This window comes from Seriola aureovittata, chromosome 22 (assembly GCF_021018895.1).
Source record: "Seriola aureovittata isolate HTS-2021-v1 ecotype China chromosome 22, ASM2101889v1, whole genome shotgun sequence".
In the NCBI taxonomy this organism is placed as follows: Eukaryota; Metazoa; Chordata; class Actinopteri; order Carangiformes; family Carangidae; genus Seriola; species Seriola aureovittata.
In genome coordinates, this window is record NC_079385.1 from 5,597,665 (window position 1) to 5,624,413 (window position 26,749).

Here is a 26,749-nt window from a genome sequence, read left to right on the forward strand (position 1 = left end):
AACATCACACTCTGGGACGGCATCATGCTGGCTTTGTTTGGTTCAGTGTAAACAAAAGGCAGCATAATGAGGGGTCGTCCTAACGGTGAAATACAGTAGTGGGATCTCTGTTTAAAAGAGACGTATGACTTTTGAACCGTTTTACAAATTCTTTGCTGATTGTGTTTACCTGCCGTTAATTGTGTTGTCTCTTTATGCTGATTGTGTGCTTGTCAGATTATTCAGATCTGTCTCCTAGAAATCACATTCCTATACAATTAAATTGCAACAGCAACGTGTTTTGTAACATAATTGCGAGTGGATGACATTTTCTATTCATGTAATGAGGAAATGTTGTTAATTAACGTAGTTGGCAAGTCACACATAAGCTGAAACTGAACGTATCAGTAAAATGTTCACAGATGTCTGTCACGATATCCACCATAGTGTCTCATTTTGCAAAACAACATCCACCTGTAGTGACTCCAGCATTATTAAACAGTTTTACGGTCCTGTTTAGACTCTCACAGCAGACTCACACATGAGGACTCTGGATGTGATCGAAGTTTCTTGTATAACAGTCAGTCACTTTGTTCGCCTGCCATTCACCCCAATCACACCCCCTGCTGAATAAGATGCAATTTAATGTTGTGCTGCATTAAAAAAAAGGGGGGGGGGGGAGACAGAACATGACCCAGACAGTGCTTATGTTTCCTACAAAACATATCTGCTGCTCCTGTTTTATAGGATTTAAAGTAAAAGTAACTTCTAGCAGGCAGGGTTATCTATTGTCTATTTGTCCACTGCTTAAATTCCAAAGAGGGGACTTGAAGTCAAGTGTCATTTTAAGTGTCTGAATTTTGTCCAATTTGAGCAACTAGATTTTTGATAAATGTATATGACTTACATAAATCTCAAACAGGGTTTCTTTTTAACAACATGAATTAAGATCAAAGGTTTTTCAAAGTAAAATATTACAATCCCATGAATTCAAACTTCAACAGTCAGTACTCAGCAGAGATTATATTTGACAGTTAGCTGCTCAGTCGCTAATGAAACTCTTTCTGGCCTCTCTTTGCGTCTGTGGAGAGAAGCTGAGGAGTGTGAGCAGGGTGGTGGGACCAGAGTGGTGGAGGTGATGGGTTGTGCAACATGTAGTATTTGGCTAGGGCTGAACGGTGGGAGGAATCCTCCTCCTCCTCCTCCTCCTGGAGGACCATTTGACCTCTGGGTGTGTTTGTCTGTGTTTGGGGGGATGGGGGGTGGGTGGGTGGGGGGTGGTTAATGGGGTGTGCCTGTGTGTGTGTGTGTGTTTTCAGTATGTGAGCTATTCCTGACCTCAGGGATAGACTTAACAACGTGTGTGTGCTTTGTCTAGCCTCATTAGGAAGCATGTGTGTGTTGTTGGAGTGGGGTGGGGGTGGATAGGGGTGTGGGGAGCTGATAGGTGGTTTGTTTGGGTGGCGCAGGAGATTGAGTCACGAAGCCAGGTAGACGCTGACACTGCTGTGACACAAGTCACGCCTCTGACTCCTGAATGCCAGCGTGTTATCAACCATCACAGACTGCAACGTCTCCTTAACGACAATATAGTTTGTAAAGTAGCAGTGGAAAAAGGGAGCTACTGTTTCATCAGCTGATCGATATCTGAGCAAACACTCAGCTCCAAAATAAGCCCCCTGTCATCTGAGACCTCCTGAAGAAGCCCCCCACCCCCTCACTCCTCATCACTGAACATTAGCACTGTCATTAGCTCTCAGAGAGCTTTGCCTCTGAAAAGCGGGAATTCGGGGTTAAACCCTCAGTGGTTTTTAAAGGATGTCGCTGATTGACGGCTGAAAATGTGGGTTTCCAGTTGGACAGCTAAAAGCGCTACATGCTAAAGCAGAAGCTTTATGTTTGGATGTGATATATGGTAATTTGATGCTCCACAACAAGAACATGTGAAGAGCAACATGATAACAATACATAGAAAAGTAGAATTAACCAATAGAAAACAGTTAGACAGAGAAGAAAAAGAGGAAAAAAACATGACACAAGAAAACTGAGGGTGGAGTGGGAGATCCAAGTATGAGTTAGTGAATTAGTTGAATTTTGATATATGGCAAATACAATGTGTTTCGTTTGCCAAGGAAGTCTGTTCTCTTTCAAAACAATCTGTTGTCCATTTGTCTGGAGGAATTTATCAAGCGTCTGTAAGTTTGGGGAAACATTTTTTTTGGAATGGAGAAGTTTTAATTTAAAGTTCCACATAAGGAGCCCTGACACTGTTCTGGGGCTCACAATGGAACAACACCTGTGCTGGTGTTTATATGTAGAACACAAGGTCTGACCCAGTGGAACCAGAGGATCTAAGGGCAGATGGAAATTTTTCTGTAGAAATAATGTTTTAATCTTATTTTTTTCAGTAAGTTATATTTTATACTGAAAGGAAAGGGACACGAAGGGGAAAACAAAATAATGTAGGAGTTAACTATAGGTGCATATATCATGTCAGAAAAATGCACTGATGCCTGTATGCTGTATAGAAGGAAAAAAAGCATGTAGCCTACTGTACACACCCACACATGTACATCTGCACATATGGCTGTATTTAGCATTTTGTTTATCAGTCACATGGATGTATTTGGTGGAGTGTGAGTCTTGATTGGTTGGTGGATTATAAACTCTTATAGCGCGTGCAGGAATCATACTAATGGTGAACTTTCATTGGGGCCAGTTTAGTCACACACTCATAAGGAAGTCTGACAAAAAAAATTAATAAATAAAAAAACTACCCCACCGCCTCCCTCCTTTGGCAGAAAATCATTGCTTGTGTCTTTATCCTCCGTTCGCGCTCCCGCCTGCTGTAAGCGCGCACGCGAGGGTTTCCTGGTCCCGCGCGCTTGGCACGGCGCCGCGCACTCCAGCCCTGTGTAGTAACCCAGAGCAGCAGAGCTCTCAGCTAGACATGGCGGCGGATCCTAAGCCGGACTGGCTCTCCTGCCTTCCCTCTTCTTGGAGTTATGGGGTGACTCGGGATGGACGCATATTCTTCATCAAGTAAATATCACGCGGACACACGGATTTATGGATACGCACTGCTTATTTCTCCGACGTATTCTTCCTTGTTTGTCTTTTTTCGGCTTCTCTGTTCACCTTTTCCCCCCGTTTTCTTCCACTAACAGCGAAGAAGCAAAGAGTACAACCTGGTTGCATCCTGTTACTGGAGAAGCAGTTATCACGGGGCACAGAAAAACTCCAGGTAAAATGATTTGAGGGTGTTTTTTTCTTTCTTTCTTTCTTTCTCTCTCTCTCCATTCCCTGTGAAAACACGCACACACATGCACGCATGCAGCGATCTGGGAAAGGTTATCCGAGCGTCACGGCCGGGGAAAAACAAGGGGGGCGACAAGTTGCGGATAGAGCCGTGGAGGAGACGGTGAGGGGAGATTTCCTCTCTCTGCAGCAAAGCAACAGCCTCCTCTGCTCCGCTCTCCTCCGGCGGACCATTACGCACGGCGTCCAAACCAACCCCTCCCGCCCCCCCCCCCCATCGCTCCACCTGGACACTTTGCGACACACTTTTTAAAAGTTCCGTCACGTAGGCGTGAACCGATTTCTGAGCCGATTACCTGCAGTGACATTTGACATATTTCCCTCTAAAAAAAACCCCCCAGCTGTGCTACTGACGCGCTATTTCCAAGCACCTATACTGTATATGCACCGTGGCTGCTTATATACAACAATACAGCACGTTAGTGAGAAGCATATATTCCAAAAAAAAAAAAAAAATGAAACGCACATCTGCCGCGACAAGGAAAGGGGGTGACGGCTGAGGAGGCATCTCTGCATGCAGATCAGCAGCTGGAGGCTGAGCAGTGCAAAGGCAAAGACAGTATGATCGAGTAATCCTGCGATATCTGCTCTGGGGGGGGGGGGCACAAGCCAAATGAGCTATTTGTGGTCCAGACCCTGCATTGCTATGCAGGTGTGTGTGTGTGTGTGTGTGTGTGTGTGTGCATAATCTTCATATCTCTGTGCACAGCTGCTCATATTCCTGTACGTTGTGTTTTTCTTCCCCTCCCTGTCCTCACAGATTTACCAACAGGATGGGAGGAAGGATACACATTCGAGGGGGCTCGCTGCTTCATCAAGTGAGTTGGAATGTGTGGTGAAAAAAAAAAGAGACAAAAAGAAGAGAAGGTAGAGAGAGATAGATGCAGAGGGGGAGTGAGAGAGAGAGAGAGAGACAGTTAGAGTGGCTAGCTGAGACGCTGAGGGGCTGCATTGTTTGGGCAGCGTAGAGATTTCCCTCTGCTCTCATCAACGCCCACCTCTCTGCCTTCTAGCCCTGCTGGAGGAGCAGGGGGCAATTCACAAATATATCTGTTTGCCTCCCCCGTAACACACACACACACACACACACACACACACTCACACACATCGTTTCTGGTCTTGTCTTTCTTTCGCTGCTGTTGAGGCTTTCTTCCTCTATCATTCATGCTCTCGCCCTTCACTGCCGTCTCTCTCTCTCACTCTCTCTCTCACACACACACACACACACCAGTGGAGGGATTCGCTGAGGAACAAGTCTCTGCTGTCAGTGGGACGCAACTTTGACAAGCACGTGTGACTCAGAGGCTGCCCTGCTGCGCCGAACAGGCTCTACTTGTTGTCGTGCTGCGTGTGTGCACATGCGAGTGTCTTTGTATTTGCGTGTCTGTAACCTCTCCAGGGTTATTAGCTCCCTCCTTGTGCACATTTGCGTACATGTATATTTTATGGACCTGTTTGACGGCAAAAAAAAAAAAAAAAAAGCCCCAGAGCCTCCCGGCTTCTCACACACCCACAGCTGACACACACACACACACACATACACTCTTTGAGGTTGTGAGCAGCCACTTTTTGTTTGTTCCACTTACTTTCCCACCTAGTTTTCCCGCTGTTGCTCCTGCTGTCTGTGGCCATTTCGAGAGCAGCAGCTGACACATATGGTGAGCTAATACAGCCCCTCTATAAATAGCCCACAACCGCTGCCAGTTGGTATGTATGAATGCACGCAGAAATGCGCACACGGACACCCAGCGTGCATTTGTGTGTGTGTGTGTGTGTGTGTGTGTGTTTATGTATGCACGCACACGGAATATAGAAGCACAGTTACGCCGTTAAGTGCTCGCGTGTAAACACAGAGGACAGTCTGGTCAGGTGGACAGCTGTGGGTGCAGGTGTGAATGAAGCACGAGCCGGGATCAGAACAGGAGAGATTCAGAGATGGCGCAGGGAGGCGAGAGGTCGTGAGGAGCAGTGCTGATCGGCTTTGCCACATTTGCAAAATCAGAGGGCCATGGCAAAAAAAAAAAAAAATTGGGAATCATGTTAGTTGATTTTGGCCGGTGGGGCCAGCTGGTAATCTGTCCTCGTGGATTGGACCCTCCTCAAGGAAGTCACAAGATATACCTGAGTGGTCATGAGATGATTAATGAAACAGGGTAGGATAAAAGGGATGTTTAATTTTTCAAGCTTTCCTTTAATCTTTGCTGTGGCGTGGGACTGAACCTCACTTCCTTTTGAGTAGCAGCCAAACTGTACCTGTAGCGTTGTGTGTTTAAAACTGTCCAGTATTGAAATGTAGCATTAAACGCTTGGTCGCGGTCTTTGATATTGTAACAGTCTAAAAAGGGATATTCACTGCCAGCAGCTCATATAGTCATGTGCTCTCTGTGATGAGCTGAAGGGGTTCTGAACAAGTACAACTGAGATATATGCGAGTCTCTTGAAGACCCAACCCGACTTGTTTCACTCGCTCGTCCCATTGATCCAAGCTCAAAGCTTTATGCAGCAAAAACAAACCCAACCCCTGCCTGAAACTGGATACTGTGTCTGGACCAATCAGGCTGTGAAGCAGAACTCCAGATAGTCCATGAGTAAACATTGCTCAATTTATGGGGCAGCGTTCCAAAAAAGGGTTTGGGAGCGCTGATGTAGAGTGAATGGAAATGCACTGAGCTCGTCCAAACCGGAGGTAATAAGTCTCCAGAAATTTACCACGAGCCTCCCGTCAAGATGATTTGGTCATTGGCGGACAATATGAGCCGTGATTGGGGGAGTGAAGCAGGTCATTTGTGACCATTTTTAATCAGTTTTGTACCTGGTGTTGAATTCACAGTGAGTCACAGTGAGACGAGGCATTGATAGAGGACGTTCGGTCTTAACAGACGGCCACTGCTGTGCTCCTCGTATTGGCTGACTCAGGCTAAACTCCAGCACACACAGTCTTGATTACAATGAGCAGTATTCGACTCTGAACAATCTGGCCTAGTGTCATATTCACTGAACAACACTGCATCGTCACCACTTCTTCAAATCCTTCAAATTCCTCCCAAATTCCTGCCGGGTCACTTTTCTATCAGCCTATTATTGGATTCCTGACTCTGCTGCTCCCTTTACATCCATGGCGTTGAAGGGCACTGCTGCCCTTGAATGCCTGTTGACGGACGGTCACTCCCCAGGCTCGGCCTTTTTTCAGGCTGGAGGTCAAACTCCTCCCGCCTTTGTTTGATCTTCAGGTTTTGAATCTGATCTGTTCATATCCTTTAGAAGCGTTGTACAGCCTCCAAACATGAGTTGCCAACACGTTGCTTTCCTGTAATAAAGCCAACGCGGGGGTAAAGTGACTCCTCAGCTGAAATACCATCACTTGGCAACACTTTAGACTTAGCACTTAGTTTGAAATCACATTAATTCAACAACAAACACTGACACAATCCTGATTTCAGAGCACGCAAACCTCCAGTGGACTAAGAGGAGATGATATTCTTCAGTCCAAACCACTGCTGGTTCATGGATGGAGAAACATGGAGGACTGGTTTCATTTGCAGTTGGGTTGTTGCATGTTTCTAATTTAGATTCAGATCAGAGTTCAGAGCTGCGGCAGTGTCTTCCAAATAATTCTCAAATATTTTCTTTTTTTTTTCTTTGACTGCCAAAGATGTTGAAATCCTGCCAAGGTGTTTAGCTCTGCACAGCTAACTAATTGCTCCCGCACTCACCCGTGGCACGTCAGTGGAGCGTTGACTTGGAATGAAACATGGCAGCGTCTCATGTGTTGTGATGTTGGTTTCACCTTCGCTCAGGTAAACAAGACGAGGCGTGACATCTCGGTGAAATGAAACCCTGTGTGTGCCGCATGTTACCTGCTGCTGTCCCATTGCCTGCAGGAAAACAGGAAGTAACCGACTGTCGTGTCACCTGTTGGTGTTTGGGAGATCATTTGGGATTTACTGCTCTCTGCTGGGTTAGTCAAAAAAACAAACAAACTGGCAGCCTTGACTTAGTGTGATAGGCTGAGACACCTGTCAATCAAAAACCATAATATCTTCTGCTATATCTTTTCTAGCTTGGTTTTTTCCTCTATTTATACACTCATGTCAGTGTCACACACGTCTTAGCAGAGCATGACACGTATGATCTTTTTTCAGAAATGCTGATATAATACATGAAAAAGTTTTACACAATTGAAAGTTGTGTGAGCTTCAGGTCTACGCATCCAAAGGTTTTCAGCACACAGTACAGATCTGCATATAAATGAACAGAGGAGCGTATCAGTGTTCCAGGTACAGTATATTAGAAACATGTTGATAGATGTTGTTGACATTCTGGGCCGTAGTTCTGTAAAAAAAAAAAAAAAAAGAAGAAAAAGAAAAAAAAAAAATGTGTTGATAGAGTGAAACAAAAAAGACAGAAATTCATGGATTTGGTCACTCCGACTGTTTTTCTCATTTCTGGTTGGCATAAACATGTTCCTTGCTTTGGAGCTACTGCATCCATCAGGCTCTGGGCCAGTGAGCTAGGTGTGGGCTCTACTTGGTGGCATTGCAGTAATATGACTTTCCATATTTGCACATTTGACTGTGATAAGATGGAGTTTGGTGATCTGTTGCAGAGGAAATGTCTGGAGTTTTCATGCTGACGGACACACTTGGGGGGTTTTCCCTTTGATTTTCCATTTAGTCAGACTATTGTGGAGAAATTGGAGGAACTGAACCAGGAACTGGCTTCACCACTTAGCTGCTGTGTTTGCTGCTTGTCCTGTCCATAAAGATCGGAACACAGAACTGGCTTCTCACGTGACTCTCACTTCTGCCCAGCTGAATCTAAAACCCTTGATGCAGTGTTTTTCGATTCGTGCTGTTTAGTGGTGTGACCTACCATACTGGAGTGTTGTAGCTACTGCTGGATGCAAACAGAAGTGGTTCAAATTCAGTAGGTTTGATGTTTCACGATCAGAGGGGAACTAGGAAAGGTTTGAAAGAGTAGACTTCTGTATCCCAGGACACCCACTCAGTTCCCCTGACATGTCAACAAGACCTCCAACCTGAACCACCACGTAGGTCAGTTGTCCCTATCCTTAGATACGACCTATAGGAGCGTACAAGCACCCGGCATACCAGGACTTTCGTCGTCATGGTAACAATAATAAAGCCGCTGGCAAGGTTGTGGAACGGTCATGGTTTGGTTAGGTTTAGGAGTAGATAAAAAGAAGTGCGTCAGTGATGTTAGACGACCTCTGTTGTCATGGTAACAATAATGAAATTGGTTGAGGTTGTGGACGATGGAGTCGTCTTTTAGTCGTACTCATTAAGCTTCAGTGAGCTCTAGTGCTGTGTACGGAAGCTTCTGCGCATGTTAATGCTTCTCCACTCATGTTTGGGTTTGTCCTTTTACTTTCTCACCAGTCTGTTCAGTATGCAGTCTGTTCAGTAAGCAGTCTGTTCAGTATGCAGTCTGTTCAGTATGCAGTCTGTTCAGTATGTAGTCTACCAGAATTCCCTGTTGACTTTTGTTTGTAGATCTCTTTCTCCTTCCAGTCTCTCATCATTTCGCTCTCTCTGCAATTAAGTCCAAGTGGTTGCTACAAGTATTATGTGACTGTAATCTTCAATGTGATTGTGTTCCGAATGATTAAACAAATTGGTGGTGTTACCTTTGGTCGCTGAAATCGTTTCTCTGCGGTGTTTGCTTTGGACTTTTTGTTCAAAAGTCAAAATGTGTCCAAACAGAGGGACACAGCGGTCTGTTCGGGTAGAAGGTGCTCGGGTTGAGGCCCAGAGGTTGCGCTCGTGTCGTCCACATGGCCAGCTTCGCTTTGAGTGAACTCGAATTAAGGTTAGTGGCATGGGGTGGAGGCGGTATTTTTTACTTTCAAGGGGACAGTTCATTAACACACACATGAGGGAAAGTATTAACCGAACTACCCGAAATGAACAAGATGTAGTTAATTGCCCAGCCCTGCCTCTCGCACACATTTGAGAGTTAGATTAGATTTAGTAGCTTTGTTTTTGTTTTGTTTTTTCTCCACATTTTTTTTATATATGAAGAAATATTGTAGAAGATGCAGCAAGGTACATGTGTGCTGTCATATATTAAGTCCAGGTTCTGGAGAACAGATTCTATGGAGGAAAGTTTGGGAACATCCATACGTTGGATTAAAGATTCCAAAATTCCATTGTTTACGTTCTGTGAACCTTCGCGTATCTCAGCTTGGGTTCTAAAAGCTCTAAAAGCCCCGGGACAGGGACGGTTGGACGCAGCCCCTCCCAGTCTGACAACAGAAAGGTGTGTTTGTGTGTGTGTGTGGGTGTGTGTGGGTGGGTGTGTGTGGGTGTGGGTGTGTGGGTAGGATTTGTCTGTTCAACCAGCTGTTGTGAGGAAGCATACCGTCAGCTGTAAAGTCAGGATATCTTGGCCTCTGCTGCATCAGTTTTGACCTCTGGAGGCCCGGCTGTATGACAGTGTGATATTAAAGTTCTGATTGTCCTTTAAATGACTATTTGAAAAATGAGGTTCATTATTTTTGTCATGTTTAGGGTAAAGTTTGGGTCATGAATGATGCTTTTTGTGTCAATAGAATCTGTGCATTTCTCGTGAGAGGCGGCTTATGTGTTTGTTCCCTTTTTTTTTTGTGTGTGTGTGTGTGTGTGTGTGTGTGTGTGTGTGTGTGTGTGTTTGGGGACTCTTCCCTCTCAGTGGGAGCCAGGCTGCCCTCCTCTCCTCCTCTCAAGTCTCAAATCCCAGGATAAATCACTCCGCTGCTTCACTTCTGACATCTCTCTCCCTCTTGCCCCACACCCCCCTCTGTGTGTGTGTGTGTGTGTGTGTCCTTCTGTGTGTGTGTGTGTGTGTGTGTGTGTCCTGGTCTGTGTCTCTTCTGGCTGGAGCTGTTTGATGTTTGCTCCTTGCCTCACTGAGCTCTCCCTAAAGCTTTAACCAACTGCTCACATCTGTGTGTGTGTGTGTCGGCCAATGAGAATGTTTGTGTATTTGGGCAAAGTAACACACAATCTGTCCTCTGAATCAGAATATGTGTGTGTGTGTGTGGACTCAGCTTGACCTCACCTGTAAATTTGTTCCTGTGTATGATTTAGTTTTTTTTAAGTCTAAGAAAAGTATAAGAAGTGTGACCTCGCAGCTCTCACACTCACACTGCATGTGTGACCGTGTGTGTGTGTGTGTGTGTGTGTGTGTGTGTGTGTGTTCACTGATCCAGAACACAGATCCACTCTGACTCCTGACTGTCACTTTGTTCCCCTCCTGACATCCTGAGAATATTTAATTGGATTTGATTGGATGGCCAGGCTATCAGGCTGCTACAGGCACCAGATCACTTGTTATTCCTTTCAGGACACACATACACACACACACACACACACCGTAACACACACTTACTCACACATTCCTCAGCTAGTGTGTTTCCACCCAAAGGTTTTTTTTTTTTTTTTTTTTTTTAAATTCCCACCTCTCTGTGGGGCGATGTGTCTTGGGGCTCGGTGGAGTTCTAGCTGATTTATAACAGCAGAGATGGGGAGGACTGTATCCATGCATGATGAGCACTGCAGCCTGATGGAGGTTATTGATGGTGATATATGGCGAAAGAGGGGAAGGACACCTGCAGGACTGGCGCTCAGTAACCACGGGCTGTGATGGAAGCAGCTGCCAAGCACCTCATTGCAAACATGAATGATGGCAAAGCAGAAGAGCTCAAAGATGAATTTCTTTTCTAATTAGGAAATCTGTAACTTAATCTTGTTGTTAATATGTGGCGGTGTGCGAGTCCATCTGTATGTGTTGAAGACTGAATTCACCGGAGAAACCAGCAGCACTGACCCATGTTTCCGCCGTTGGTGTGAGAATATTGATTGTTTTTTGTCACACTGCTTCAGTTTGCAGTTATTTTGCAAAGGCAGGAGCAGCGAGACATTAACCCTGTTAGAGTAACTGGGCAGACAAAATGTCAGACTTTGTCACTGGAGAATGTCAGTTGCATTCGTCTCCTACCGACTGTCAACTTACTTTTAACCCTGACCATAAATTATTTGAGCACATTCATGCTCCGCTGAAGACGAACCCTTTAGATATTAAAGGTCTTATATAGTATTAGGATCGATGTCCATGTGTAGTTTGATTATAAAGCAGGTCTAGGTTCTATATTAATACTGTGAAAGTGTCAAAGCGCTCAGTCCACAGAGAAATGAAATGAAAAAACTACATTGAGATGGTTTTTGGTTCTTAAAACCACAAATATACTGTATCTTCTTATGGATATCAACACTTCAAAATAAAACAACCTTTAATGACACTATCAGGCCTTTTTTATGCTACAGGAACTTAATGACCAATAATCTCAGATTAGGTTTAGGTTTAGTCTAGGTTTTGCCTCGTTGTCAACTCTTTTACAGACCAGAACCATTGCAGTTCACGTTTTTATTTTTCCATTTCTCTTTACATGTCATGACTTTAAAACATTGGTATCATTAAATAAACAAACAGAGCCCCACCAGCAGCTAGAGGTTGACGAAGTGGATCAGAGAGAGCGAATTACACCTGCACCACGACCAGCTCCTCAGAGCATCAGCAGTTGTTGCACCTCGCCCTTGAATTCGATCTAGACGCTCCACATCTGTCAGACTGTGACATTATCAGGCTCATGTCAAGCCGTGAATATCAGCTCAACACTTGTGTTGCTGTGGGATGTAACACTGCAGCCTCTGTGGGGGTGCAGGGTCTTCAGGGGCCAGTTTGCACAACGTTCCGAAGTGTTTGTCGGATGGTTGAATAGATTGATTAAGTCAGGTTGAACCTCCAGTGCGTACTCATACCACCGTACCTAATTTCTTACATTGCCCAGATGACATTTTGACTATCACTAGACAAATGCTGCGTTCATGGCCTATCAGAGGCCTCGTAATAATGAGTTTCCGACCTGTGTGTGTGTTCACATTCAGTTTTGACTGGGAAACCTGGACTTTCCTGAAAGCTGTGATAAATCTGACTTGGTGCTTCATAGTACAGAGGTGAATAGGGATGCCTCACATCAGCCAACATCTGTCCTTTTAAAGGTGAGTAAAGCTGAGTGCACAGAATTGTTAGTCTGGTAATGCTGTAATCACACAACCATTGTTTGTTGTCGTCATCCAACCCATATGACACGGATGTGGCAGAAAGCCTGGCAGTCAGCCTTGTATTTTGGTGAACTGGCTGAAGTCGCAGTTTACAAACAGACAGGCTTTGAGTTTGCTGGTCGCGTCCGTCGGTCAGAAGTTAATGGGCCGTGTTGCTGCATTGTATTGTCGTCTCTGTCCTCCTCTGGTGCTGGAGACGTTTGGTGTCTGTATTCTTTTGTCCACCGGTTTTCTCCCTCATTGTTGATTTTTCGGCTTCAGAAAGAAGCACTCATGTTTTAATTAACTCAGACATTCTCTCATATCAAACTGCAGTGCAGCTGCTGGTTTTTCACTTCAACATGATGTGTTGAAAAGGAAATCTAAGTGTTGTTTTATCTTTACCACGTCTACCCTGCTGGAAACTTTCGGAAGTTTATAAAGTGATTCACAAGGCGGCATGAACTTCCTCTTCGACAACACAGTGATGTAAAACAAGGACGTCTGAATTTTCTTCTGAGTGTGATACTTCAATGAAGGGAAGGAGAGGGTTCAAGAGGTCAAAAGTTCACCCCGGCTGGTTTCGGAATCCGACTTAACCGAGTCTGACATGCAGCTGACCTTTGACCTCTGTAGTGGGACTGTAGTGGGACAGTTAACAAACAAGGCCTGGTTTGTGGGGCTGTCATTTAGCCTGAAGCATGCAGAGATGAAAGAAGGGGGGAGGTTTTCAAAGGCTCGCTGAACTGCGGAGCCTCATGATACTCCACTTCTCTGCTAACACACAGACAGATGAATAAAAAATGAAGAGGAGAGGACGGGGGAAGCGAAATGAAAGAGAATCAGAGAGTGTAACCTGGAACTGACACTGAGCAGAGAGGAGAGGTAGTGGTCATGTCAGGCCACCAGAACTGTCTCTGCCTGTTTCTCTCTTCCCTTTCTGTGCTTGTCGCTCGCTCTCTCTCTGTCTCTCTCTCTCTCTCTCTCTCTCTCTCTCTCTCTCTCTCTCTCTCTCTCTCTCTCTCTCTCTCTCTCCTGTGTTGTGTGTGTGTGACTTTGGTTTAGCTTGGCAGCCGCTCAGCGCTGTGGGAATGCCACAAAATAAACAGTTAGAGTAACATGAACGTAGCCTCGCTGCTCCTCACCCACCAGAAAACATGGATTCATGTATCTGCTGCAGAGGCAGCTGATTCTGACTCACTGTGTGAAATTCAGTGATGCTCAGCAAGACAATAAAACTCCGAGGAAGCACCGTTCACCTCAGCGTGTGACTGTGTGGAAGCGGGTCTGTGTGTGTGTGTGTGTGTGTGTGTGTGTGTGTGTGTGTGTGTGTGTGTGTGTGTGTGTGTGTGTGCGTGTGCGTGTGTGTGTGTTTGTGTGTGTGTGTGTGTGCGTGCCTGCGCGTGCGAGTGTGAGAAGAATGTGCAAGCACTTCCCAGAGTTTATCCTGGGAACTCAAGTTTCTTTTTTATTACGCAAGTGAAGCGAGCAACAACACCATTGCTTTCTATTGATTTAAGTGAAAGATAATAAAGTGTGAAGTGTAATAGGGTTTCTATAAAAGTGGCAGCCAGGGAAAATAATAGTAAACACAGCCCACAGCTGAAAATCCCAAATGAATCAGAAACGATCTTTTTATTTGATGTAAGTGTGTGTTTGAGCAAACTGTATCTCAGTCAGACACTGATTCTGTGGACAGGTTTACACGTGACGATGATATGGTTGAAATGTTCTGTTACAGTATTCATATTAGGAGATTATCATATGTCTTGATGTAGCGGTGGAAGATATATTGAATATTCTTGATGACAACTCCTCCCTGTCTAATGTTACTTGTCTAATAAAATTACATTAAAAGTGTGAGTAACGTAACGCTAACAGCGTTATATAATTTACACTCACATCACATCTGATTACAAGTGTGAACATTAAAATACTATTTTTTACCTAACCATCATCCTTTACGAGTCAGTAAAAGGCTTATGATGCTACCTGACTAGCGTCTTCTTCATCTGTTGTCTTTCTCTTCTTAGAGAAGTATCTGAACAAGCTCATCTGAAAATGCAGTCAGCAGTTAATACATAATGACGTGTAGATATTAGCTTAATGCTATCAATTAGTTTACCCAAGTTAGCGTCACTGAGTTGGCTAATAAGTCTACCTTTTCTCCGGTAATTCGCTGCCTTATTCCTCACGACTATACTTCTCTGACTCTCACCTGGTGCCTGACGTGACGTCACTTTCAAGGCCGCGCTCTCGCGAGTAATTAACTCCAATAGGATCCCCCAACCACCCCACTCCCTCCCTCCCCTCCCTTTAAAAAAAAAATAAAAAAAAAAATAAAAAAAATAAAAGAAATTTGAAGGCGTGGCGGCTATGATTTAGCAGTGGCGGGCCGCCACTGCTAAATGAATGTAGAGGAAACACTGACATGTAATTGTTTTAAGGCGCCGGCATGAAATCCTCGCTGCGCCTCTCTTACTCACTCCTGTGGCCGTCTCCCTAGACAACATACTCCTCTGCCCATCAGAGAACTCTGCTGGGTGTGTGTGTGTGTGTGCATGTGTGTGTGAGAGAGACACGTAGATGAGGTGTATATGTTTTTGTATCTGAAATGGAGGGAACCAGGGAGAGCAAAAGAAGTGAAGTGCTAAAGCGAGTTTAAACATGTTCAGAAATGGTAATTGAAGATGGAGGCGGATGAGTTGGTTCAGCACTGGGTCAAATGTCTTTCTAAGGGATTGTTGTTGACGTACTTTTTTTGTTGCTATGAGCTCTTTGTTTGTTAAAGGTCAGATTCAAGTTGGTCGTGATTTCCCTCCCGTTTGCTTGGAATTTTATCCAATAGAAACCAATCAGAATGTTTTAATGCAGTTAAATGTTGCAGGGACTAGAATCATCATACTGCTGTGATTTTATTCATCGAAGGGTTAAACCGGACATTTCAAAAATATTGAGATATAGATCGTGTAACACGATATAAAGCCTAAAAATATTGCGATATTGTCCATAAGCCATATCACTCAGTCTTCTCTTGATGTAGTAAATACTGTGGACAATCAGCCGAGAAACTACAGATAAAATGCCAGTCAGCGGTGTTTAGATTTGGTTGATCAAGTAGATTCAATATGTCACTGCAAAGTTCACAGCACTTCTTCACGTTGATGAAAATCTAATATAAATCCAGCGCCGCCATAAAGAAGTCTTGTTCTTTGATTTGCAGCAGTGTGCGTCTCAGTGTTGTGAGTGCAACTTCACATGAAGGGAGCTGTGTGACGCCCATTAAATGATCTCAACTGATGTCAGTTGAGTGAACGTCGGCTCTGGGGGGTGCGGAGTTAAACAGAAGTGAATTTACCCGCTCCTGTTTTTTTTTTTTTTTTTTTTTCTGCGTCCAGAGTCCGGAGGCTCCAGGCTACATTTAGCTCCTGCCGGCAGGATTGTGGGTAACGTGGGTTTTGCTTGACCCTAGGAAGAGAATGCGTGGAATAAAAAAATACAACATCCTCAGTTAGGCTGCAGCAATTTTAATCCCTTTTTATTTAATTGTCCTTACATGAGTCCGACGGTGTTAAAGGAACGCCGGTAGAACACTCACTCAGCAAAATCACCAGTGCGGTTGTTAAGTGTCTGTCTGCTGCGTGGTGCTGAGCAGCCAGTGTCCAGCGAGTTTATCGATGAAAGCTTCTTCTCTGAGAACAGCTGCTGGAAACCAGGTTAATGAGAGCTGTAAGACTCAACCCAAAGAGTGAGGTCGAGGGCTTTACAACAGGCATCACTCATAGAGACATGAGGAATTTGTTTTCGACATATAGTGGAAACACAGAGGGAAACAAGCCCTGTGGCCAATGACTGAGCAGGACTGTTATATTGGATTTACAAGACTTTTATATCAATATGATCAAATACTTAGATGTTAATTCGCCAGATGAACCACATACAGACATTCCTGGTTATTTTCAGTTTCTCAGTTGAGGTTGTTTGTTTGTCCAGTTTGAACACCAGAAGCAAAGAGTTTTGTGTTGGTGTCCGAGAGGAGAGAAGGAGGGAAGTCTGATTGAAAATAGAATCAAAAATAAATCAAAACTACTGATTCTATCGTGGACCAGGATCAGAAGATGAAACAGGGTTTGACGACTGGCATTGTGAGGCTTCTCTTTATCTGAACTCTTCACTCCAAACTTCATACTTACAGATCTGTCGCTATGTGGCATTTTTTTTTTTTTTGTTGCTGTCAGTTATTTTACCACTGACGTACTGCTGTTCAAATGTGTGAGGCCATAATTAATTAATGGCTGGAGGGGGCGTACCCTCAGACTTTTTCAGTCTCACAGTTGCAGTTTGAGTGTTACTGTGTCTCTGCAGGAAGAGCTGCAAGCATTACACAGGACTGAAGAAAAACAGCAGTCTTTCCTTTTCATGCTTTTGGGGGAGAAAAAAAAATCTTTCAGTTTGTGTTTTGATTAATGGGTGAACATGTAACATGTTGTAATGTTGAATGTGGGAGTAGCAATCTAACCAAACTGAGGAGCAGAGGGAGAGACAGGGAGGAGAGAGAGGTGGACAGGACATGTCACTCCGTCACACTCTGCAGATGTTTATATCCACGAAAAGCAGAACTGACGACAATGACGGCAAGTGTGCGTGTGCGTGTGTGCGTGTGTGTGTGTGTGTGTGTGTGTGTGTGTGTGTGTTTGTTTGGGACAGAGAATTTCCTAAGCGGGTTGTTTGCTGGGTGGGGCAGAGCTAACTCATGAATAGTTTCCTGTACAATCTAAATACACACACACACACACATGCACACACACACATGTACTTCTATCTTTGCGAGGACACTCACAGACATTCCCTAGCCCCTTACCCTTCTCGAACCTGATTCTGACCTGAGCCCTCATAAAGACCTGCTCCGACACCACATTAAAGACGCATTTTATCTCACTGAATTTATTCACCACATGTGACCCTCTGACCTCTGACAGCTTATGGTTGTGGTTGTGTGTTGGAATCGTTCCCAGATTGAAACGTATGCTCCATATTCCACCGACAGGATCATCTATGTGAGGTTTGTAGATACTGTGGTTTGACTGAGATCAGATTATCTGAAGCTGGGATCATCCCTGTGGGGAAGACGGGTCACTGCAGCAGTGACAGAGCAGGACACTGAGTGTGTTGACACAGACTCTAATATCCTGGTGTTTAATGCTTAACAGTCAGCAGCCCCAATGCTTTTTTTTCTTTTATTTCTGTGATGAAACATTTGTTTTTGGTGTCATTTTTGTTGCTCTGCTCTCTGGTTCTATCAGGTGACACACAGTGAAAACACACAGTGAAAACATTCCAGCAGGGGATGAAACACGAGCGGTCAGATGATCAGACAGGTTGTAAACACACCTCCAGGTTAGTTATCTGAGAGAGAAAACAAATTATCTCCCAGACTGTTGTCTGTTGTAAACACCCCCTCACTGATCCTGGTTCAGCTTTAACCTGCCACACTCACTGTAGTGTTCCTGAATGTCTCAGAGTGCGGCCACTTTTCATTTTCAGACCCAAATAGATAATGAGATAATCTGGCTCAGCTGGTTTCTTGATTTCGACCTGTCGGATCATCTTGTGTTTCTTTCCCCATTTGAGCAACAATGCTGCCACTGATGTAACCAATGGCCAGAAGAAAACATTGTTTCTTTTCACTAAAGCCATGTAGGTGCCATAATCACATAAAACCTGCTACATCATGGCTTAAAACTAAAAATACAAGCGCCTGAGTCTGCACCAGTACAGCAGTCTAACGGCTTGGCACCACATCACAAACTGTACAACACGCTTACAGCTATAAGAACACCCATCAGCATAAAGACAGACGCATCAAACTATGGTAGCATAATGACAGAATGCGCACATCAACAGAATATGAAGAGCTCCTTTAGCCACCGATGGAAACATCTTCATACCGATGCTGTCAAGAATAAGACAGTGGATGGATCATTACTTCCTGAATGTAGCCTGTAAATGTCATGTCTAACAACACAGCTGATGATATGTAGATGTATATATATGTTGAATGTTTATAGTGCAGCGGTGTGGATTCCACCATTGGCTGCACAACACAGTGAAACACAAATATGATTTAAGGTTATTGATTTTATTTAATTTGATTTGACATCGGAAATATATGAACCATGAAATCACCCAGTGGCTCTGCAGACTTACTCTGTCCCCTCTGAATAGATGCACATAAGTTCAGCCATTCTGTATCGTTAACTGAAAGCACCATGTAGAGTTGAGGTCAGTTGTGGCTCCTAACTCTGCATCTGGGTGTTGGTGTTTTTTTTTTTTTGTGGAGTGGAGAGACAGCCAAATGGAAGATAAAAAAAAAAAAAAGTTTTTGTCTCATAGACACCTTCCCTATAGAGCAGAGAGCCACGGGCAAAAATGTTCATTTGCATCCTGGATGCAACACAAGCACTCCAGATAATTACATCTCTTGGCGGCACAATGAATGTGTCCGGTTTCAGCATTCAGGGCAAGAGCATCACAAAGCTCCGCCCCTTCTCTGAGTCACCTGACGAACGAGGAAACACAGCCTGTTACACTTCCTCACTGACAGAGATGACAAGATTCTCCATGAGAAAGAAATATAATAAGAATTTATCAGGATCTGCCACTGATTTTTGGTGGCCAAAGGTCAAGCTGGCTGTGACCACATAAAACAAATGATCATTTTATACAGTGCAGTACATGAGTGTAGATGACAGTGACACTCTACAAAGTAGTTAAATTTAGCATTAGTTCCACCTACAACATTAAAGTTCCTGTCCACATGTGTCTGTATGCTAACTCTCTCTCTCTGTACTGACAAGGTTTCAGGTTTATTTCCACAAGGGAATAAAAAGTTTAATGTCCGTTAATTAGTTTGTCTGTGTGTCTGACAGCAGGATATCTCAAAAAGTGCATTACCAATAAATTTGCTGGACGGATTGGCCTAAAGCCAAAGCAAAGTCAATTAGATTTTGGTGGTGATCCAGATCTGGGAGTTCCACCATTAAACAATTATTGATCAGAGCCATAAGTGTGAAACTAATGGAGATAGAGGTTTGATTCTAATTCCTAAGGGGATGTTTGCAAGAAATCAATTCAGCTTCAAATTGAAGCCATAGAAATGACATTTTCAGATTGAACAGTAAATTGGAGAATTGTTGAGCGTTGGTGGAGTTTTGTGCTCTCTGAGTGCCTTCTTGTTTTGGAAGAGTGGGCATTGCTTTTTTTTCTCTTTTCAAAATGAAACTTGTGAAAATGTGAAGGAGTTGTTTTGCAGCCCACTCCTGTTCCATGTGTGGGTGACTCTGGATGCGTCTCACTGTCTCCGCTGTCAGTCTGACATCCAATCAAACTTCTGACCTTGAAACAGGGATCCGCTCTTGCTGCAAAGTGAGCCGTGGAACCCCAAAGACACCGCTGACCCCATTTAACCCAGCACTCTCTGAAAATCACTTTCCCCTTATTCCAGCTCAGTTGGTTGGAGGCGCCTGGATACGTGCATTTAGGCCATTGATACCCTGAGGGATCTGACTGCTCAGTGAGTGACAGCACACTCACAGTGGAACTGGAATCAGGGCAAAAATACCCCCAGCCACCACCATTTAGGACCCTGAGCCTAAATCACATGGTCGAGAAAGTTCTGCAGCCCCAATAGCTCATTGAAATGAATGCAACAGTGAAGTAAGGTCAATAGGAAACTCCAAACCACAACAAGGGTGGAAAGTTATGAGAAGAATTAGAGGTTGTCACTGCTGACACTTATTCAGCCAAGATGATATGCTGCTATCACACAATACAATAGGAAGAACAGGAAAAACACCATATATTTGGACTTGGGTGTGTTCATGCATTATTCCACGATAGTTAAACCCAGTGCAACCTTGTAGTCACACCAGCCTAAATTGGCTGTCGTTGTTGTGTTCTGTATTTGTAGCCTTTCATTACCAAGTGAAACCACATAGAAACAGACAGCGTATAGCTCCTATAAATTGAGCTGAATGGACTTTATTTCCATGCAGCTGCCAGAGGTGCATCCGCAGCTTTTCAGCCAACACTCGCTTTAAGGGCTCAGCCAAGTGTTGTGGCAAATACTTGGGCCACACATTTGTGCTCAATATACACCTGGTTTCTCGGCCCAAGTCAGGCCCACATACAACGTGACTGTCAGATGCTACTTCCACATCTGAACTGATTCAAAAACTCGAGGATAACAGTCCAGATGTGGAAGTACTGTATACGGGCCGGACTCGGGCCCAAAGACCCAGGCATATGTTGGGCCAGAAGTTACATTTTGCTATTGGCCCACAAAGCGCATGCATACTGCGTCATGCATACTTTATTATTGTTGACAGTTCCAGTAGACTAGCGTTGCACCAGACTATTTTCATTGTTTGTGTGGCATATTGGCCTTTGTGTGTTGTTGCTGTTATGGTATGTCTCAAACAAAGGGGCATGTGCTGGTCCTGGCCAGACTCGAAGGCTGCTGCCTCCCTGATCTCTCCCCAAGAACTTCATCTTTTGTGTGTCTTTTTAGTCTCGACACAATGAGTTATTCAAATGGGAACAATGACGCACACATCCAAGATGGAACCGGCTACTGGAACCATCCCTACACCTTGGTTTCGACTTCAGAATCATGCATTTCCAGTCTCAACCAGTTAGTTACTGAGTTGTGGATCAGGGTTAAGATGGTAAAACTCTCTTGGTGACGTATACATTTTTCACTATATTGGTAAAAATGGTAAAGTTTTTCATCATTCATTCATTAAAGTTTAATTATGCCTGTTTCTAATGCTGCCGGTGTCAAAATAATTAAACAACATTTTTTTCTTCACTGCAGAAAAATAAAATATTATAAGCATTTGAGAAAACTCAACCTGCTTTCTGTGATTTTACACACAAACCTACTTTACCACCACACTTTAAAAGTAATGAAGCATTTATTCTCTAAAGGGCATTTATTGATGGTCTACAAGACGATTTTGCAGCTACTTCAGGCTGCTGGAGTGAGTGAGGAGGAACCTTGGCTGGTTGGATTGATTGAATTGAGCCTGTGACGGTGCTCAGCCATGGAGAAACACAGTGAGTGTGGCTCTACAGAGAGAAAACTCCAAACTGAGTTTGATCGAATCACCCTCAGATCAACGACCACTTCTCTGGCCTCCTAAGTGCTGACATGGCAATAAGACTCTGTCCCACTGTCTCTTTGTCTTTCTTGTGACAGTTTTGAAATACCTGAGGTTGTTACGGACTGAAATATCTGTAGCTGTATTTTATCTGGCAAAGTTCTTGTTCAGCTGCTTGTCTTGAGACCTTTGGCTCCAACCTTTTGACTTATGACCTTTTAAAATAATTTGTGAACCTTATATATTATAGCTTCTGTGTAGGCATGTGGTGTGAGCCTTTCAAACAAAGATTGATTTTTAGAGGCTAGAGGAATCAAACGTTCTCAGCACTACATTATTTTGTGTAACAAAAGTATCTAGTGACCCCTTAACTTTTTATCATGACCCCTTGAAAGACCCCGAGGTTAAGATTTTCCACCTTAAAAGTTGCTGGTAGCTGCTGGTAGCCTCTGAGTGAATGAAATGATTTTTTTCTACCTAGCTAACGTGAACTAAGATGAATAGATGAAACAACCTGTTTCTCCTCATTGACTCTTGTAATGTTTCTTTATCAGTCATACATTTGCACAGAAACATTACAGAGCCAGCTTGTTAAACCTGGAGAGCTTGTGCTGCTGGAAATGAAAGCTAGCTTTACTACGTTTTCATAGCCTAGCCTATTCGCTTATCTCCACTGCTGCCTGCACTGCAACTTTTCCTTTGGTCTTGAATGTGACTTCACTTAAAATGAAATCATTAGAAACACAAACCACTTGTGTTCATTCCCCTAGGCTGCTTAAGGCTAAGCTAATTACAACCTGCTACTTCCATGGTGTCGTCTGATACTAGCCTACTTAGCTAGATGTCATGAAGTCAGTCTAACATTTGATCGTGTGGTCACTTACAGTTGACTTATGTGTGTAAACTTTCTTTAAAATGAGCCACAACTTAACTTACAGGTGCGCTACAGTACTTAACAAATAGCGCTCCACCTCGGGTTGCTTGTAGTGGGTGTCTCACGCCGGCTGACTCCGTAGACGTGTGGATTAAGGATGAAGCTTTTAAGTGCCTCTGGTTTCCTGCTGAGCGTGAGCCCGAGGGCACGCCGCCTCACCTGACTCACAATCACACAGACCACTCAGTTAAAATGCTGCGAGCAAGGCCTGCAGCGGCACTCAGCACTGCACCAGGATCTAAAGTTTCCAGAGCTGCTCTATCAGATTGTGAAAGTTTAGCACTGCCACATGATGATCCTCCAAAACATCAGAAGTGATACATTAAAACTTTCTTTATCTTAAGCAACATTCAAGATTCAAGAAAGAAACGTGAGCTGCAGAACCTTTTTTCCTTGTGTTTTTCTTTGGCTTATCACCTGAAATCCTCAGTGGTTTTTCAACACACTCACACGTCACCCTCTCCCAACCATTCACTGCAGCATGACAGTATAATTCCAGGTGGAACAAGAAGAAAGCTGCACGCAGGTCGTCCTGACCTCTCAGCCTCTCGCTGATGCAGAGGGTCAGACTGTGACACTGTGTTTTTATTCAAGAGATTCTGCTCCCACACACCCCACGACTCAGGTGTAGGGCCTGTGTTCTTGTGTTCCTATACATTTCTTGCTGTTAATATGAATGTGTGAAACTGCACTGACGTGGAAAATCTGTTTCTTGCAGTCTGATAGCTCTGCTTTTAATAGATGCTGATCACATTGTTTAGTCTGCGGTGCTTGCAGCGTTGGAAAATTACATTTTAAAAATTTAACAGCAGCATCTCTTTCCACTGTGTAGAGATGCTTGTTGTTAGGATTTTATCAATACTTCTCTTATTATTACTTTTTATTGGTCCGGTACTCTATTGATATGCTTTTATTTTTTATTACTGTGCAAGAAAACTATTAAATTCAGAGCAGGTGGTGGATGTGAGAAAGCGGTTGAAAATATAACTTTTCTGCAGGGTTGTGTATGTTGAAGAGAAACTTTTGATGAATTACTTGCGAAGGTTTTATTGCACTTGCAGTAATGAGCGTAGATCTCGTCGACTTAAGTAAAATGGACTGAACTCCACTTCTCTCGATGTCGTTCTCTTCTCCGCAGCCTGTCTGCTGCTCGGTGAGTGTGTAGAGGAGGAGCTCAGCTTATTTTCAAACACTGTTAAAAGAACCAACTTTACAAATGCTCTGGGTTCTTGCTAATTTAGATCTGGTGTTGGGGGCTTGTCTGTCCCTGTTACTCTGGATAGGGATGATGAGTAGTTCTAATGAAAAGTGCCAGCAGTAAAGTCTGATTTACTGTGTCTGTAATCCGTGTGGAACACAGTTTCTAGAAATGCATTTCCATTTTTTTTTTAGAAGTCGTTTTTTAAACTAGTTAATCAATCGATTAGTCAAATGACAGCGACTTTCATAATTAAGCAATTGTTTGAGTCATTTATCGGGTAGAAATGACCAAAATACAAAACATCTAAATGTAACTGATCTTTGAATTAATTGATCAATTAAACAACAGTGAACTGACAACTTTGATAATCAGTTTATGGTGTTATGGTGATGCAGTGGTTCTCCTCGGGCCTGTGTCGGTTTCCTCCCACAATCCAAAACGCATGCAGGTTAATCGGCGACTGTTATGCTACAGCCACACTACTACGTTTTCATTTTAAAACGCATCTCTTTTGCTACGTGTTCTGGACATCGTTTCTGATACGCAGATTAAACGCTTGTCTTGATAGAGGTCGCCGTTTTAAAATTAAAATGTGGTAGTGTGGATGTAGTCTAAATTGCCTGTAGGTGTGAATGGTTGTTTGTCTCAATGTGTCAAACCTGTAATAGGATGTACCACGCCTCTTGCCCATTGTCAGCTAAGATTGGCTCTAGCCCCTCGTGACCTTCAAGCATATGTGGTATAGCTAATGGATGGATAGCTGGATGGAATTAATCATTTAAGTCAGTTATCAATCACGTATGCTATGAACTTATCAACCCAGGGCTGAGTGTAGTTCTCTTTATTCTCGTTCTGTAAAATCTGGTGTGTGAAATCTTTCATTCGTCTTGATTGACGGGAAAACATCACGACGGATGACTTGGAAAAAGCAACATGGAAATGTTAAAGTCAGCTGATTAGTTTAGTCTTGGTGGCTGTTAATAAACAGACCCAGCTGAAGCTAAACCACTGATGATAAAGAGAGATGGCTTTGAATGGCGTCTCCTGGGATCCTCCATTGTTTCCAGTGTAGGTGTGTGCGTAGTGTGTGATTATTGGGTATGTTGGGGCTTCCACCCACACCACCTGGAATGATCCTTACGTGTGTGTGTGTGGTGTGTGTGTGTGTGTGTGTGTGTGTGTGTGTGTGTGTGTGTGTGTGTGTGTGTGTGTGTGTGTGTGTGTGTGTGTGTGTGTGTGTGTGAGAGGAGGCCCAAGGTGGAGGTCAAGACAAAGACAGACAAGAGTGAGAACAGGAGCCCAGCAGGGGACGAGTGCAGGGCTGGAAACACATGAAGATGAAGCCAATAGAAAGCTGAAAGATTGAAATTCTGATATGTTTTTCCCTCTTTGCCCCAGTCGCAAGATTTCCTGAGGATTTTCTCTCTGTAAACTGATAAGAATTTTCTGTGGGAAATGGATTTTGAAACGCCGCAGACTCAGAGCTACACAGGGGAGGAGAAAAGGTCTGTACAGAAACTTCAGGGCTCCAGCTATCACTCCGGTGTCTCCACCCGAAACTGAACGACTTCTGTTTTATTACTGAGTAATGTGTTAGAACAAGTGTCCCACAGAGCTGTCAGAGAAGGACCGTGGAGCATTCACCATCGATCTGGCCTGTTTTCTCAGTACTGCTGTTTACTTTTTGCTTTTCTGTTGCAAACTGTGAGACATGAAGGGATGTATCAATACAAAGGATGAATTCTCTAAGTGTTAATACTGAAGAGACCCTCATGTTCTTTGCTAAATGTCCCATTCTGAATCTTAAATAACCTTGATGAGGATGTACTTCACTGTCTCATATATATTGTGTGTATGTATGTATATATATATATATATATGTTATTTTAAAAGATATTAGTTGTTGGTTGTTTTGACTTTACACCCTGTCTGCTGTAATTCTGGAGGATTTATTAGGACCTTTGGTTTAACATCTGCTAGAATTTAAAATAGTTCAGAGTGTTTGAACAAAGATAAAATCACAGAGGACACAGGAAAACACAAAGGTTTTAAAAGTGTAACGCAGCAATTTATGGCACTTCCAGAAAAGTCACAGAAGGCAGATTAAAAAAAAAAAAAAAAAAAAAAACAGAAAAAAGGTCCTTTGCTGACAGTCGAACAACTGCTTAATTGATTAATCGTTTCATCACTATTTCCTCATACTGCTTGTTTCTAAATTGGGCACTTGAGACTCAGTCTGATGACTTTTCCTGTACTGAAATAAGCAATAAATATAGAAAGCAGTGTTATTGAAATAACAATAAGTAAACCTGAAGTGTATTAATTTGGCACAGAGAATGGCAGACCTGTATCATCCCCATAGCTTTAACACTTATTTTCTGTTGATAATTATTTTGCAGTTACGTAAGGTGGCAAGTTGTATTGCACTGATTAATATAAAGGCGAATGAGTAATATAAGCATAATGTATCTGTTTTTTTGCATTTTTAACTGAAATCATATTAATATGTGATTTCCAGCTCAACTTATTATCTATAATAACTCCAAGGAATGTGGTTGAAGTGGCTGTCTTCACAGCACATTATCTAAATGAAGTATGTAGAGTTGTTTTAGGACTAAATAAAATTAAGTTTCTCAATTGTTAAATTAAAGTTTATTTATTCATTAGTCATTATTCAGACTGCAGTTAAAGTTAAATTTTTATAACAAGAGAAAATACTTGTGTTGTTTGCAAATAAAATATTAGACCAGTCAGTATTGGACAGATCATTCATGTGAATTAAGATCAACAGTGGCCCCAACATTGAGCCTTGCGGAGCATCCAACTGACTGATCACATACTGTATTAGTAGGTAGGATTTCCTGAAAACACACTTGTAGTTATCATCATCCCCACAAACAATTCATTTACACAGCTTTCCTGATGTAGTTTTGTGTTGTGTGTGTGTGTGTGTGTTTAAGATGTGCAGCCCCTCCTAAGTCATCCTCAGGAAGTGAGGTCCTCAGGGCCACAGGAAACACTCTCATCTGTTTCCTGTGTAGGAACACCCCCCCCT

At 43.3% G+C, this 26,749-nt stretch overlaps 1 protein-coding gene across 18 annotated transcripts in view; it reads left to right on the forward strand.

Moving 5' to 3' along the window:
• The first annotated feature begins 2,437 nt into the window (after positions 1-2,437).
• Positions 2,438-26,749, forward strand: part of LOC130163608 (pleckstrin homology domain-containing family A member 5-like) — a 218,434-nt gene continuing 194,122 nt past the window's right edge. For 16 of the 18 annotated variants that reach the window (XM_056367905.1, XM_056367903.1, XM_056367902.1 and 13 more), the window contains exons 1-3: positions 2,878-3,021; positions 3,147-3,223; positions 4,058-4,115. In XM_056367905.1, coding sequence (XP_056223880.1) covers positions 2,930-3,021; positions 3,147-3,223; positions 4,058-4,115 — 227 coding nt within the window. In that variant the 5' untranslated portion in view covers positions 2,878-2,929. The other 2 variants (XM_056367920.1, XM_056367921.1) reach the window with 2 other exon arrangements.